We start from the raw sequence: 16,374 nt of genomic DNA, 5'->3' as shown, positions 1-16,374 counted from the left end.
AACGCTCTGATGTTATTTTTGTGGTGTGTCAGTCAGTCTCTCTTAAATGTTCTGCCCTGCACTGCAGCGTCATTACTGTGTATGTAACGGTCATAGACACGTTATATTGGAACAGAAGGATAAGAAGAAAATCAAAGAAAGACAGATAGTAATGCAAGAGTACAAGACCATGTTTAATGGCAATACACTGCAAAATCTTTCATCACTTCAAAACACATCATTCGGTGCTACAATTGTCTGTGAGGTCATCAAAGTAGAGCGACAAGATTGTATGTTGTGCAACAATAACAACAACAATAGGGGCTTGCTGGCAGGATTCAACAGGAAGTCTTATGTGCAATATTGAGGAGGTGACAAATAACCCATTCACACGTCACACTGGACACATTTCCATCTGGTTTTACCCTCAGACATCATCCATTTCAAACGTTTTTTTTCTTTAACTACTGTAGTGTTCACCTTTCTATCACATTAAGGCTAAAATATTTTTCATAACCACGCTTTTGTCTTGCATTTTGTAAACAAAAATCTATTTTGTACCAAAAGGACACTGCAGTGTCCCACTGTGGTATGATCATTAAAGACATAACAACACATGAAATTCACAAAAGTTAAATTCATGGCATTGTGGATAGACGACAGCCAATTGCTACATTGACAACATCAATCAAAAACAGTGCATTATAATACTGATTGAATAAATCAGAATATAACACCACATAAACTACCTCAACATTAAGAGAACAAAGTAATTACAGAACACTTACGAAACATCTATGATAATCTTTAGTGTAAGTCACGTTGATGTACGTATAGGCAATAACTGACAGCTATTCTATTACCTAACACCTGTTTGGCAGAATGCATGACATTTTTTTAAGTATTTGTATATATTTACTTTCTCCTTTAATTGGACCTTGAAATATTCATAAATTGTACCCAATGTCTTCTTTCATTTGATATAAATGTGTATTAATCTGTGTGTGTGTGTGTGTGTGTGTGCGTGTGTGTGTGTGTGTGTGTGTGTGTGTGTGTGTGTGTACGTGCCTGTGTGCGTGCGTGTGTGTGCATGTGTGCGCATGTGTGTGTTTTAGTTTTTCCTTCTAATTGTTGGCTTATTTTTGGAATCGTTAATAAGGCACTTAACTTGCGAATAGATCATAAACTCTTGTGGCATAAAGACAAACAGTGCAGGAGCAAGAGCAGTCCCATGACAAAGAGGGCGTTGGGTTCCTGTAACACTACCGAGAGGGAGACGACTCCGCTCAGAAAGACGACGGCTGGCATCAGAATTCTGTTCACGTTATGCTCAGACTCGAGTGCGGAAACCTCTGACAACAACGTCTCTGGTATATTCTCTAATATTGTATCAGGGGAAATCTGTGTAGCATCCTCTTCCTCCTCCTCCCAGGCTGAGACAGACTGAAGAGCAGAGTGTTGGCTTACCTCGGTGACACCTGTGCTCACTGAGGGGTTCTCTGCGAGTTCAGGGGCCGGTGGAGCTTTGCCTTCTGTTCCCAGAGTAGATGCCTGACTATCTGCCATGGGAGGCCAGAGCAGTGCGGGCAGGGAGTTGCCTTCATGATACCTGGAGGAACAGTCTGATAATCCTGCCACAAACTCACTCAATCCCAATGCATCCTCTCGCTCTGAGCACAGAGTCACACTGGGAGAAGGTGGTTCAAGACAAGGGCTGTCTGTCGATCCGTCCTCCTCTAGATTAGTCTCTGTGATAATAATATGCACGCAGGGAGGAGGGGTTTCCTTAGGGCCAGCCTGGGAGCAGTCTGATCTCGGCCTTGACTCTGGTTGTAGTAGAGGAGGAGGAGGAGCAGGAGCAGGGAAGGCAGGTGCAGAGGGACTGCAGTGCATGGGCTGCTGCTCTGACGTTTGGTTTCCTAATTCACAGTGCAGTCTGGGTAAAGGAGGTGACTTATTTGGCTGGACTGATTGGCTGGCACAGAGTACAAAGGATGAATTAGTTTGAAGTGTAGTAGTTTGGGAGGACAGACAAGAGAAATGTTCACCTGGGGATACAGTGCCGTGAGCCGACGGTGTGCCATCATCAACAGATGGGAGCTCGTGGTTGGGTGGGACAGAGGGACCAGATGGGTGAACGGCAATCTGTTTAAAGTAAGACAGTGAGACAACAGTGACAGCCAGGAGAGCATATAGACAACATGGGGGGGAAGACACATGCATTCATATTAAACACACACACACACACACACACACACACACACAGAATAAAAAGCATTTTACAGCATACTAAATGCTTTTCTGTGAAATGGATTCCATGCTGACATTGTAATCGTGAGGAAATGCGAACTAAACAGGAGCAGTATGATAGGATTGATATCTGTTTTCAAAATTATTGGTAGCAATTTACATTTTAATCCTTTTCCTTCCCCTTTTTCATGAATACAAACCAGTGTAAAGACATAACCAAAAGATACTTACATAAAGCACAAGGGCATCCAAGGGAGAAGAATTTCATTCTCAAGTTTACCCAATGTGCAAACGAATATGGAATTGAGCTGAACTGAGCTTTTATTCAAAATGGAAAATAGCTAAGATCTTTAATAATAATTTAAGAAAATAGCTTTTCCTGCCATGAGGATGCCGTGACAAACATCCAAGGTCAAATCCAAAGGAAATACAAAACCAAATGACTGATAAGAAAAGTTGCATATCTAAGAACAACTGCAAACGCAAGGCACACAAAACACAAATAAAGGAAGGACTAAGACACGGCATGTGTTAGATACACATGAATATGTTAACACTTAACATCACGTCATTCTCATGTGTCAATGTGAAAAGTACAGCTGTGACCTGGTATCCCCTTTGAGGGCAGAATATCTAGTAGTACAAGAGTACTGAATAAAACATAGGCACTTTTATTATGTTATTGGAACTCTATGCTTCAAAAAATGAACAGCAAAAATCTACTGAGGAATGTCTTTAAAGCAGCACAAAAGGAGTGAAAAGCTAGAGGGGAAACCAAACTTTTGCTCACAACTAAATGCTCAGCAGGTGACCCATGAAAACGATGGATGCTGGCGATTGATCGTACATTTAACTTGAAAATTATTACATAAAACTTGTAGAATTAAATTGCCATGGATGATAAAGTATGAATGTTTAAGCACTGATTTGACTCTCTGAATATACTGGATGACGTGTGAAGCTATATGTTCATACAGTAAGCGACTGGTGCACCTTTTATTGAAATGCTCTCTCATAGTAAAACAACATGCCTGTGAACACTGGTGTACAACAAAGATGAATGAGTACGTGCCATCAGATATAGTTTCAGCATCAGACATTAATACCAGATCATGTTACTCTGTTGGAAGGTGGAATGTCATCATATTCTGACAGATTCTGGGCTGTCTGAAGCAGTCTTCTTTTGAAATACAAATTTCTTCCAGGCTCATATGTTTTAGGTGTGGAGCTGTTCCAAAATCTACTTTTGCTGACCAAAATGCTAATGAAACCCCCCACTGGTAATCCTAGTTTCAGGCAGATCCTCAACAGCTCTTATATCCATCAGTTTACTTACATGCAACTCTACATTTAAGGGAATAGTTTTTTTTGGAAATAAATCTTTATTTCTTGCCAAGAGTTAGATGAGAAGATCAAACACCATGTCTTTTCATTAAATATGCTGTTTCTCCTGCTTTTAGTCTTTGTGCTAAGGTAAACATATCCTGGCTACACCTTCATATTAAACAGGAAGCTTTAAGAGTGGTATCAATCGTTTCATGTAATTCTCTGCAAGTGATCAAATTAGTATATTTCCTAAAATGTCGAGTCAGTCCTTCGAGGCACCACCGGGGTTACAGTGGTCAGTCAGGCCTAAAATACATTTTGGTGACGTTCCTAAACAAATAATTCGATAAAAACACCTTGACAACAGCACATTAAGAGACAGGTTTGGTCATAATCACAGACAATGTAAACAGACAGGGGATTAGGTGTTAAGACATGATTCCACATGGTGTGAATGAATGTTAGAATCACTTACACTTTAAAAGACATGAATTCAAATCCAATGCAATGGGCACAGAATCAAAAAGGTGCAACAGCATGAACAGTATGCGTCAAGTGATAAGGAGTGACAAAAGCTCCAGAGGGGGAATACACACAGCACACAGTATTTCCATGCTACAGTGGTGAGAAGCCGTTACCTAAGTTGTTGCTGAAGTTTCAATGAGCTGTGAAAAATATAAACAACCAAGCCAGTGATGATAAGCATTACAAGTTGAACTGAATTATATGTTACGTTTTATTAGACGGATGACTGGCATAGGAGGAGGGATAGCCTGCTTACCGTTAAATGGGAATGTGTCAACAACGGCATGCAAGTCATTTTGAACATAATCCGATGACTAAATTAGCTTTATGTGTGTTTGTACTGTGTTGGCAAGCGAGTAAACGTGATATTGGACAGTTTTTAACGTTTGCGGGTCATAGAAAGTGTATAAAGACAACTTGGTTAATCATTTATTCTATCACATTCCTCATAGTTTAGCATTACCTGTATGTCGATCTCCGGCTCCACAATGACCGGGTGGACGGCTGTAGGTCTGACAAGTCCTGATGTGGCGATTCCTTTATTTTCTGTCAATTCAAAATAGATAATGGTTGAATAAACAGAGAAAAAAGGCAATTCCCGTGTCGAACAGATTACAATTGTTACTCTGCACTTTTTAAAGCAACTAAAGAGGCCCTCCACCGATGAAAACATTTGTGCAATCTGGTCTGGGCCTCAGGTCAGACGTCGATGTCGTCAGCGTAATTTAGTTTGGGTTTGAGTTTAAAATTGCATCACATCATTGATATGTTTATACACTTATGTTGTTATTTATCAGACACTGAATTGATAGGTCAATAGTGATTTTGGAAAAAGCATTCTCACTGTACCTTCTATGTTTTCCAGCTCATCGTCTGAGCCAAAATAATCATCGGTACTGAAAAAGAAAGAGAGACATTTAGGTTATAGGACAACACATAAAACAAGACAAGACAACACTACAGCCAAATGTCTTTGTGAGTTTATAGTTAACACACAGATCTATTTTTTCCCTAGAAAACAACATTATACTAATGCAAATCAATAAGCCTTATAATAATGATGGTATTAAGAAAGACAGTGCATGGATTCATCTTCATACACTGTCATATAATTGTTGAAATGTGGGCAAATGTGTTGGATTAGTTGGAGGTGAGGCTTGTATGGTATTGTAGCTAAGTCCTCCATGAGATTTTTCAGGAAGTTTTGTATTTAAGACTTTTCCTGAGCTACAAAGGCCAATGTCAGCTGACAGGTGCAGTGGCCCTGTCTGAAAAGAAAGGACAACAAATGGTAGTATCTAAATAAGACATGCTGTATTTGAAATGTCAGAAGGAGCTGGGTATACTATCTATGGGTATACGCCATGATCAACACCTGCTTTGGATAATTGGGCTTAATATTTGCTGATGCAGATCTGCTGTTAATGTGTCCAATTTAATTCAATGTGGCTGGGTATACATTGTACATATCATGCATTTCTGTTAATAAACTGCTAAACCTGCCAAACAGAAGGTTTTAACGCCAAAAGCCGCGGTGATCTCATTAGAGCACTTGTTAAAAAAAGATTACGAGGTGAGAAATGACAGTGTGATGTTGTGGACTAAGGGTAAGGTTCACAGAGAAGTGCAAACACATTATATTTCTATATTATTATATTTCTGTATTGAAGTTGATGTATAAAGGCATAGTGCGTAACTTTCTAACATAAATGAATGTCACATGTTACATTCAAGCCAATGCCAAAAGAGTTGACACAAAGTTAATTAAGCCCTTCAGCTCCACAAAACTCTCCCTATATTTCTTAGTATGGCAGCATTTACAAACTGGTGTCACCCCCTGGCCGCAACAGAAGTTTCGCACTATAGCTTTAAATGTATTTGTGGTGGCGGTAATTTTGGGATGAGGATCTGGGCTATTAGAGATAAATGGCCTTCTTTGGATTTCTAACTTGTAAAATGCTTCATAGGTGTTTTTATATGTGGTTAGGTTACATCAGGAGAGTAGATAATATATGGCTTTGATTCATTTTGAAATCACGTGCAAAATGAATGATGCAGAAATGTTTTCTGTAAGAAGGCACCTAAGTTGAAAGTGAGGGGTTGCAACATGCCAAGAATCCTGCCAAGGATGCCAAATGAAATAAAGGTCAAGCGGTGTGTGTGTGTGTGTGTGTGTGTGTGTGTGTGTGTGTGTGTGTGTGTGTGTGTGTGTGTGTGTGTGTGTGTGTGTGTGTGTGTGTGTGTGTGTGTGTGTGTGTGTGTGTGTGTGTGTGTGTGATAAGCATGTGACAGGGGTTGCACAAATAGAGTTGGAATAACCTGAAGAGTAGCTCATACTGCTTGTGTTTATTGCACTTCCATTTTTATATCAGCGGGGAGGAGGTAAACATGTTTTTTAAAAGCTCTATTATTATGGCAAACTACGTATCCTTGAGTGCAATTAAAACAGCAAGAGACATTCCTTTTCCTTATGCATTTGAACATCACATTTGAGATGTCAGGTTGACAAAGTTCTCAGTCTGGCCCTGCACCCTCAACCACATATTTCTGGTCCAAGGCCAGGCTTTGGTTTGAATGAGTGGGCAGCTGTGCGTGTACATTATAAAATATTGATTAAGGTCTTTTTTTTCTTTTTCTGAGCACTGATGTGGAGATGTGGCCTCCCGTATCACCCAGTGCACGTTGCAAAAGTCCCAACGTGACTCAGCAGAGAGAGATGATGCAAAAATAGATAGAGACTGAGGCAAAACGCAGAAACCCTCATCACTTGGCTATCGAGGCAGATTACACTGACATAGAAAAACAACATTGTACCTGCCTTTGGGTCAGTACAATAAGACACAACACATAATGTATATTAGCTCTATTTCCTTCAGTTATACAGCCTATAAAGTAAAACCACAGGATAGCTTCACTTCAAAGCGGAAAGAGAACCTGCCCTATAGTCTATTTGATTTTAACACAGTGAGTAACATATCCTGACGTGTTTCATGGGAACCTTTCCTCCCACTGGCTGCCTTGTTAATGTGTTAAAATCCAATCATCAGTGAACTTCAAAGCCCCTAATGAATCTGTAATGGGTGCCATGGTGGGGTGTGTGTGTGGGGGGGGGGGGGGGGGTGCTGGTACAGTTTCTCTCCCCCCGACCCCCCAAACACCTCATTTACAATCAGTGACTCATCCATAACAACCCATCTGGACAATACTTGCACACAGCTACAGCACCTATGTGTCAACTACATCGGTTCATACCCCATTTGCTCCGTGTGAGCTTGGGGGACCTTTCCCTCTGTCCTGTGATGTAACAATAAACTGGGCATTTAATTCCTCCTCTTGAACATCATTTGACTTAAATGGAGTACAGGAGACATACGAGAACAGGTTTGTGTACCAGTCTGTGACTACACATATAGGATATAGTCCAGTTTGTCCCTTTGAAACTTTCCGCTCCCCTATGAAAAAGGTCAGAGGTAAATGTAATGCAACGTTAGAAACTGAATATGACACCTGCCCTTTGCCCAGTTTAAACGGCGTCACACACACCCCTGGATGACTGACATTTTGAAGGCTGTTTGTGTGTACTCTTTCCAAAACTCTGTCATTGCAGTGCAAATTGAAGACTCGATATATTGTTAAGAGTGAAGACTGCCATAAACACAATTTAAGAACTTGACTTTGGTAGCCTTTGAAAACCTCCTGCTTTCCTTTTTGACTTGATTTATTTCTGCTGAATACAGTCTCCAGGCGGATCTGCTGGATAAAACTGAATGTCCATTTCAGCCACAAAACCCCACAGGGCTAACTAATCGTATAGGCCATTGGATCTCTGCAGCTGTTGCAAAGCCCCAAATGTCTGGTGTTTTTTAGACTCACCTCGTGATTTGAACCAATGCAACAGTTATATTATTATATCCTTGTTATGTGATTCTGTGAGTTATACTCTTCATACATTCAAACATTGTGGGAATGATCTTATCCCCTGATAATAGCTCGGGACACCTTGCAACACATCTAAGTTTATTTAGGTTTCACCAGTGAGCAGATCAATGTTGAGGTCAAAGGTCAAAGGAATCCCAGGAAGACATAGGACAAAACATTGTTGAAAAAGACTAGTGTGTTGAATTTGTGAACCCCCTTGGTCAGTGTCTGACTAAAGAGATTTACCTGTACAGTTTCGGAGGTTTCAGGATCCCTCTGGATGGCTGCCTCTGGATGTCTACCTGAACGAAATCATCTTCATAGGACAGCAGCAGAGACACCACATAATTCATATGGGAGTTATTAGCCCAGAAATCACCATCGGAGGTTTCATAGCGAACGACAAACTCTATGCGAGAACCGTGTGTGATGTACGGTGGTGCAAAAGACAGCTTGAAGGAGAACTGGTCGGTGTCCCCATCGTTGGAGCCCTGGACATACTCTGCCGGGTAATCATAGTAAGTGGCCCAGCTGTCCATGGTGGATCTGATATAAACTGCTTTGTGGAAGGAGACGTTCAGGACTCGTATTAGCCCTGTGAAGGCCAGTGGCTCTTCCTCTAGTGGAGACATCTGCTCAACCTCCACCTTGTGAGCGCGCACAGCCTGCAGCAGCGCACTGGTGGTGGGTGCGTTGAACTCTGGGTGCAAATGATAGGTGGGCTCTCGCTGTGCCTTTCGGTACTTTGCCTCCTCTTCCTCCCACCTGGCACTCTCCTCTTCGTCGTCCGGTTCGAAGGCGACGAATTCCTTCACCTCCACCAGGTCCAAACCTGTTGTATCGGCGAACTGCACTCTTTTCCCGGGGGAGAAAGCCTGCCGGATCTGCAAGTACTCGGCGGTCTCGGCGTGGATGGACGCGCCGCGCTTCCTGGGAATCGGGGAGCTTCTTGGGATGAGGCGGACATCGTATTGCTCGTCATCGTCATCATCTTCGTCATTATTATTGTCCTCGCCGCCTCCGCTGGACGCCTCAGCTGACTTGCCCGTTGTAACCGTGGTAAAAAGGTTATCTTGACTTGGTATGGTTAAAAAAGACATTTTGTCTTTGCAGAGTAGCCCAGGCTACATATGGCGTCTCCAAAAAACACACTACCAAATTGGCTACACTGGCCGGTGTCGATCCAGCGCTGTCCCTGCGTTACGCACGGAGACTCTGCAGCTGCGAACGTGTGGCGTTAAATGTCACTCATGGAAATCGTGTCTTTACTGCCAGCCCTTGTGATAGTGTATCCCCCCGGTTAACATGACTTTATGCACAGCAGTTTGGCTGCTCTCGCGGAAGGAGCAGCGTCTAAATTTAGCGCTGACCTACCGGGCTTTCCATGCCCCAAATGTGTCTTTTACGTTGGTATATTCCAGCGACTCCCCCCTGTTCTTGTTTGGTTCGGGCTGGCTAGACGTCCACAACTGGAAATGGGTTATTAAAGAAATACCATACCGGCCAACTGCAAATCATTGTCCTTTTTTTAACCAAAACACATAGGCCTATATTAAAACCTCAGACATAATCAGGAGGAAATAATAAATTCACCTGAGCATTGCTTTTAAATGCTATGCCTACTAAAAATAAGCCTCTTTTATGGGAACCAAAGTAAACCCCAGGCCTACATGCAAGCAACCATTCATTCAAACGATTGCATGCGGGGCCTATAATCTTATTGCCAGAGAAGTGATTTCATAACTAACGTGACCTCTTCCAGATGTCCCTGTCCAAGGTCGCATGGTGCTGATGTAAGGTTTTTACAATGTCATTAAATTGTGCTACACATATTAATCATATACGCTCTTACTTTCATAATTATTGTATGGGAACCAATGAAAAGGGTGGCAAAGTGGGAAAACAAGCAAACTGTATCAAATTGATTAGGTAGCTAAAATACCCTTTTTCTTCTTCTGGGATAAACACATCCCTGGCCTTGCGTCATCACACAGGCAGTACGTCTGCTCCATTGAATTAATAGTCTAAACCCAAGGTCTTTTTTAACAATGCAATTCAATTTTCTTATTGGCATGAATGTCATGTGGACAATATTGCCAAAGGGTCAGGGTTAAAATAAACCATTCAATAAAAAATAAAAAATTAGGCTATGAAGGCCTTCAATTCATTAAAGGTGGAGTCAGAGATGTTCACTGACTTTTCACCATGTGCAGTATCGGTTCAGCTTAATGTACAATAGCCATGCACAGTTCTGTAGCCTAGTAGTGCAATATCACGTTTCTTTATAGCCTACTTGTTTACTATTTAGACTGCTATATTTTTTCCATTGATTCACCTAATCATGTGCACCTGTTCACTTATTTAACTGTTACTTATTTTTATACATTGTAACTTTCTTTGCCACTATTTTACTGTAGCCTATTTGTTTACTTTTTAGCCTTTTACTCTTCTGCGCTGTTCCTTGTGTTGCTGTAAGAACAATGTAGGCTACATTTCCCCTATTTGGGACAATTAAAGGAATATCTCAAGAGTGTAAAGATAGAACACATATTATCGGGTAAATGTAAAGTCCCGTCTACACCAAAGATTCGCGACGAGACGAAACGGTTTTAGAACGTCGCAGGTAATGGTTTTGGAATGTTGCAGACGGGCTCGTTGCAAGTCGTCAGTCGCTCGCTGCAGAGTACAGCACCGCTACAGACGGTTTACCCATGTGAACACACCCTTGTACGTGATTGGTTGAGAGGTTTTAGCGCGGCGCGTCGTAGCCAATCAGAGGATTGTTTTTCTCTCACGGCGGTGCACGGATAGTAAGCTAACGGATAATGCAAACAAACTAATATAGAGGGGAGCGCGGTCTTGGTAAATATTGCAAAGCACGAGAGGGCTTGATTATTTGGACGGAATCCTCCTTGCTGGACTTTTATTCGCCAAAATGTGGAGCAGCCATCACCTCGAGGGCACGCGAATTTGGTAACGTGAGCTAACTGACGTAGCATTAGCCTGCTAATTTTTAACGTTCCGTAAGGCCCCGCGAAGAAATACGAGAGCTGCTTCCTGTTTAGGCTTCATGAGAATGTAGGTTACATTACGACCCGAGAAACTAAGTAAGGACGGTTATCTACGCAGCTAGTCCGGTGGTGTAATCGATTGCATTTTAGTTTCGTGTTAGTTGAGCTTGCAGGCTACCTAGCTTGTTAGCTTTTCGGCTAGCCAGCGAGCATGAGTGAAGTCACGGACTCCAAACAGTCCGCTGACTCTGCGTCGAGGAAACGGTGCCCATCACTCGACCAGGATGAAGGCAGCACGATTCCCAGCAAGTCCACAAAAGTGAGTGACGAATCAAATGTTACTTCGGAAAGTTGCAAAGACAGTGAAGCGGAAAGTAAAGAAGTAGCTGGTAGCGAGGGCCAGTCCAAAGGTAACGAGAAAGAGCCAGCTGTCGTGCAAAAAGAGCAGGGTTCTTCAGACCGCTCCGGTGCACCTCCTGTCAACAACTCCGAGGCTGACGCTCACGATGTCAACAACGGCAGCACCAAGGAGAAACCACAGTCGTCTGTCGCACAAGTTCCCGCTGCCTCAAAGGAAGACACGGAGAAGACGCCGAGAAATAAGCCGCCGCGTCCATCCACTCCACGGGACCAGTCCGACTCGGCAGCCATCGCAGCGGCGGAAGCACTCGCCAGTCTCACGGGGGGAGACGGGGAAGACAGTCGAGAGACTCCTTGCTCCTCCGAAAGGGCTAAACACCACGTCAAACAAGGGAGCAAGTTCAAACAACGTGGGGGTCATCACCTGTCCTCGAGAGGGGTCCCTAAAACACAAGCGGCTGCTGCGGACAGCTCCACATCTGTGCCCAGCACTGACAGAGAGGATGCGGATGAGATGCCAGAAGCAGAGGAAGGCGATGAATCCATGTCTGGCTCTTCCTCCACTCCGAGCTCGTCTTTCCCGTCGGACAATGAGGACAATGATGATGGGGAGTGTGCCATCGTGTCGGTAAAGATGGCCCCGGAGATGAGGCAGTCCGTGGCTCTGCTGGCCCAGGTACAGATGAAACTGGAGGGACTGGAGAAGAAAAGTGCCCGGCTTCACCAACGGCTGGAGCTCAAGGTCGGTCGTCAGCGGCGACCACATCTGGACCAGCGCAGCTCCATCATCAAAACCATCCCTGGCTTCTGGGTGACCGCTGTATCCTTTCAAATGAAACGTGCTACTTTTTAAATCAATTTCTATGTTGTGCGTTGAGTGAATGAAATGAACACATGTTGGATTGTTTTCTTAACTCCAATGTGCCAGCTGCTGAACCATCCTCATCTCTCGGCTCACATTGATGAGACAGACGAAGACGCTCTTAGTTACATGACTGATCTAGAGGTAGGAATGAACTGTGTGTGTGCGCGTGTGGCGCTGTCTAACAAAGTTTGGCTATTGTTAATTCCTTGTAGCTAATTTCCGATACTTCCTCTTTTTCCAGATCGAGTCCTTCAAAAATAATAAACTGGGCTACAGGATCCGCTTCCACTTCAGACGAAACCCGTACTTCCAGAACAACATCATCATGAAGGAGCTGCACCTCGGGATGGGAGGTGAAAAAAAAAAAAAAACGCATGTGGTGATAAATCAAGGCTAGATGTCATATACACATACATATTTTGGCATAAAAGGACATCACATATTCTGTAGCAAAGGAAAGTTGATAACTGGTATGTATTTTGAGTCACTGAATTCTGGTGTACCTTCTAATCCTGGCAGCTCACGTTACAGGATCGCCCATGTCCTTCTCCAACCCCATCCTGTGGCACCGCGGGCAGAACCTGACGGCCCACAGCGAACACAGGAAGTCGTCGCGCGGCGTCTACCAGACCTTCTTCAGCTGGTTCAGTGACCACAGCCACCCAGGACAAGATGATGTAGCACAGGTACTAAGCTGATACACTAGACAAGAGGTTCACGGTTATGGCATACAGAGAATTGCCTTCGGGCTTCCCGTCTTTTGGATATTTATTAATCGGCCAAAACTGTTTCAAAGATATTATCAGATGCATCCCTTTTTTCAGTGTTATAACATCTTTGTAACGTTTTCTATCTCACCACACACCCATTAATTGCAACCACTATGTTCCATATGTGTCCTGAAGAAGGCTTAATGCATGTGTGTGCAAATGTGTTGAATTGACCTCAACCTGTGACCTTGACCTGTGCTTGTGTTTTAGATTCTTAAGGACGACCTGTACAGAGACCCCCTGAGATACTACCTCACGCCACTCTGGGAACCGAGGGAGAACGGCAGGTAAAACACACAAACGCACAAACACACGTATATATTAACTTGTCAAGGTGCTTATGCATATCAAAAAATGCGTGGGTTACAAAAGTATATGTGTTTGCGTATGTCTTTCTCCAGTGGTGGCAGTGGGGCCAGATCGGCTGACAACGGTAACGGCGGAGACGATTGCGTTGTGATCTCAGACTCTGACGATGACGAGCCCGGTGAGGAAGCCGGTGACGCGGGGCGAGGTCACAGTCACAGGAAGGAGGAGGAGGAGGAGCTGGAGGAAGAGGAAGAAGAAGAGGAGGATGAAGAAGAGGAGGAGAAGGAGGAGCCCAGCGCCGGTTAGTGTTATAGTAGAAATATTAAAGAGTTGAAACCCCTGCTGGTACACAAGGCTGGTTCGGGTGCAGTGTCCAGTTATTTATTTATTCATTTTCACAATTAATTTTTTTATTTTGAAAAAAAATCTTATTTTTTTCTAGCTTAATTTGTGAAAATGAGTCTGTTTATATATCCACCATGTTGACTTTTGCACCTGTTGTGAGTAAAAGGCCATGGGGATTGTTAGCATCACATTGACTGGCTTGTGTTGTAGCTGTAGTATGAATGTGTGGGTCATGCTAAACTGAATAGACAGGAACTATCTCCTCCCTTAGATGAGAGCGCAGAGGAGGAGGAGGAGGAGGATGGTGGAGGAATTGTGATTGACGGTAAGGCGCCACCCTTAGTAGTAGTGTTGCAAATTCACCTACTATTACAACAAAGTTTGGGGCGACTGTGGCTCAGTTGGTAGAGCGGGTCGGCTGATGATCAAAGGGTTGGAGGTTCGATCCCCGCCCTGCCACCTGTGTCATGGTTGTTGTGTCCTTGGGCAAGACACTTCACCCACCTTGCCTCGTGTGAATGTCGATAGTTAGCCTGCTATCGGTGTGTGAATGGTAACGTGGGAAAGGAAAACAGGTCTCCCTTGCAAAAGAGTCTTCGGTCTCAATGGGATTTACCTGTATAAATAAAGGTTTAAAAAAAAACAAGCAATCCATGTGGGGTAGGGGCCCTGTTGGGAACCTTTGGGGTGGAAATTCATCTTGTTTTTCTCCTTTCTGACTTAGGTTGCTTTTTTAATTGGGACAGTCGGACTGTGCTTCGCGTTAACACCAAAAAAAGAGCTTGGGGTGTTTTTCATTTTAACAAGGATCCCCCTGGAATTGTAACCGTCTTACTTTTTCCCTGCAGGCTCTGATGACAGCGAGCAGGAAGAGGAAGAGGCCTGAAGTGAGGATGAAGAAGGCGAGTCATCACTGGACCAGAGACCAGGGAAAATGAAGAGATGATGCCTGTGTTAGCGTAGACTACCAGAGCAATTAATTGTCATTTTTATGCACAGAGAATATCAGATTTTTTGTTGTTTTGTACCTAAAATGTAATAGAAAGATTTTTAAATAAATAAATACAACTCTCATAGTAAAGCCAAGGCAGCACGTTTTTCCCCCTCTATTTTATACAGTCGGTACTGTGTAATCTGATGTACTGCCATATTTTGCATAAAAAATCACAAAAAAAACAATTCTTAGGCATACTATGGCCAAGTCAGTAGTGTACTTCTATTTAGCAAGGGACATCGCACGACAGGCTTCACGCAGGTCGGTGAGACTTTGCAAATTCTTTTTTTTTTTTTAACAATAATGTAGAAACCCCGAAAGCGGCATTATTAGTGGCCATTTCAAAGCAAATATTTGGCTGTTTTGAGAGGCGACAAGACAAGTCACCACAAGCTAAATTGATGTAATGACAGTACATTTCAGATGCACTAAGTACTGAACCAAAATTTGTTCTCAGGGATGAACACGGTGGTAGTTTTATTGAAAGGACAATAGTGATTTTCAGACATTGACACTCTGGTAATAGTTGGCTTGTGTAAGGATGTGCTCTACTGTAGTGAATAGGAACAGATATTGTTTGAATATGCTTCCTGTGTTTTTCCTTTCGTCACCTACTCTTACTGCAGCAAACCCTCCACCCCCCCCCTGGTAACAGTCTGTAAACCATCTCTGATGTTTCAAGTCTCTTGTGTAATTTAGACCAATGTTTTAACTGTGGATTCCATTGTTTTTTTTAAACACCCTCATACAATAAATAGCTGAATTTTGTATTTTCATTTTTGACGATTTTAACTTAATTTTTGAGTTTGCCGTCTATACCATGCAAGTTTTGTTTCCATGTTATCGTGTTTTAAGGTTTGTGTTCTCTTTTTAAATTAGTAAGATGGTATTTATTGCATTGCTCTTCTACACGTCCACATTAAGGCCTCCCTTGTGGGTGTGACATGTTAAGACATGGTGATAACATTACAGACAAGGCTTTTCTTCCTGTGGGCAGTGTCGGTTAATGTCGTCAATAATTCCCAGCAACATCACAGGGCTGCACTGTAACAAAACTAGTATTTGTATTTGCTTACTTTTTCTAGCAATGACCTCTAAATAATATTCCAGCTTTGTCTTTTTGAATGAGACAAGTACACATGTTTAAAATCCATGGATAACTTTATCAGAGGTTTTTCATAAACATGATCAGAAAGTTATATTTTGTGTGCTGTGTTTTATAGAACACTAGTTTTAAGATACCTACTTTGTTTGTTTGCTTTGGTTAATTTGGTTTGCTGAAAGATAAATGTCCACCTTTTGACTCAGACCTAATAAAATAGGCAATTGTTTCACCTTGCTGTCTGTTCTGCTTTACACATATGACACTTAATGTAGCATCTCCTGCACAGTATGCTTCTCCCTTCTCCACTGAGCTGGAATTTTGCACGGACCAAACCACAAGATGGCACTGTGGTTCAAATTATTGCCCCATCTTTAGTCAAACTGTAGGTGTTAATTGTGCTTTTGGATAAATACAATACTTAAAGCGACAGTATATAAGCTTTCAGATGTGCGTAAATGAAAAATAATTACATCTTGCCTTTGCTCAAGTGTCATAGCCTTAGAACTACTAATAACAAAGCATACATGTGTGACTTCTTGTCATAAAAGTCGTGTCTGTGATTTGGTTTGTTGCAACATCAACAAATGAACACGAATCAAAGACAAGCTTCCGCTTGA

General features: G+C 42.6%; 2 protein-coding genes across 4 annotated transcripts; one reads left to right on the top strand and one right to left on the bottom strand.

Annotated features, from left to right (window-relative positions):
* Window positions 1-206: 206 nt before the first annotated feature.
* LOC307253729 (uncharacterized protein) lies at window positions 207-9,254 on the bottom strand. Its single transcript, XM_080031873.1, has 4 exons — window positions 8,245-9,254; window positions 4,930-4,976; window positions 4,544-4,626; window positions 207-2,124 (listed from the first exon to the last, which is right to left on the bottom strand). The coding sequence occupies exons 1-4, from the start codon at window positions 9,096-9,098 to the stop codon at window positions 1,159-1,161; spliced, it is 1,950 nt and encodes a 649-aa protein (XP_079887999.1). The 5' UTR covers window positions 9,099-9,254; the 3' UTR covers window positions 207-1,158.
* A 1,546-nt stretch (window positions 9,255-10,800) lies between these two features.
* Window positions 10,801-15,956, top strand: tspy (testis specific protein Y-linked). 3 transcript variants are annotated; one of them, XM_080031875.1, is made up of 8 exons: window positions 10,801-12,189; window positions 12,298-12,375; window positions 12,476-12,587; window positions 12,766-12,920; window positions 13,215-13,291; window positions 13,406-13,614; window positions 13,930-13,983; window positions 14,507-15,956. In XM_080031875.1, the coding sequence occupies exons 1-8, from the start codon at window positions 11,221-11,223 to the stop codon at window positions 14,542-14,544; spliced, it is 1,692 nt and encodes a 563-aa protein (XP_079888001.1). In that variant the 5' UTR covers window positions 10,801-11,220; the 3' UTR covers window positions 14,545-15,956. The 3 variants fall into 3 exon arrangements, with proteins under 3 accessions (XP_079888001.1, XP_079888000.1, XP_079888002.1); XM_080031874.1 differs by having other exon boundaries at window positions 12,754-12,920; XM_080031876.1 differs by lacking the exon at window positions 13,930-13,983 and having other exon boundaries at window positions 12,754-12,920.
* The last annotated feature ends 418 nt before the right edge of the window (window positions 15,957-16,374 follow it).

Source organism: Ammodytes marinus, assembly GCF_949987685.1.
Source record: "Ammodytes marinus genome assembly, chromosome: 7".
In the NCBI taxonomy this organism is placed as follows: domain Eukaryota; kingdom Metazoa; phylum Chordata; class Actinopteri; order Uranoscopiformes; family Ammodytidae; genus Ammodytes; species Ammodytes marinus.
This window is presented reverse-complemented; position numbering and strand designations above follow the sequence as displayed.

Bases quoted from the DNA above. Each gene is read 5' to 3' on its own strand.
- LOC307253729 (XM_080031873.1), bottom strand. From the start codon at position 9,098: ATGTCTTTTTTAACCATACCAAGTCAAGATAACCTTTTTACCACGGTT. The intron at 4,977-8,244 runs GTAAATCTCTTT...TTTCTTTTTCAG, and splicing joins AAACCTCCGAAACTGTACAG to TACCGATGATTATTTTGGCT. The intron at 4,627-4,929 runs GTACAGTGAGAA...TTGAATTGACAG, and splicing joins TGAGCTGGAAAACATAGAAG to AAAATAAAGGAATCGCCACA.
- tspy (XM_080031874.1), top strand. From the start codon at position 11,221: ATGAGTGAAGTCACGGACTCCAAACAGTCCGCTGACTCTGCGTCGAGG. The intron at 12,376-12,475 runs GTAGGAATGAAC...CTCTTTTTCCAG, and splicing joins GTTACATGACTGATCTAGAG to ATCGAGTCCTTCAAAAATAA. The intron at 13,615-13,929 runs GTTAGTGTTATA...CTCCTCCCTTAG, and splicing joins GAAGGAGGAGCCCAGCGCCG to ATGAGAGCGCAGAGGAGGAG.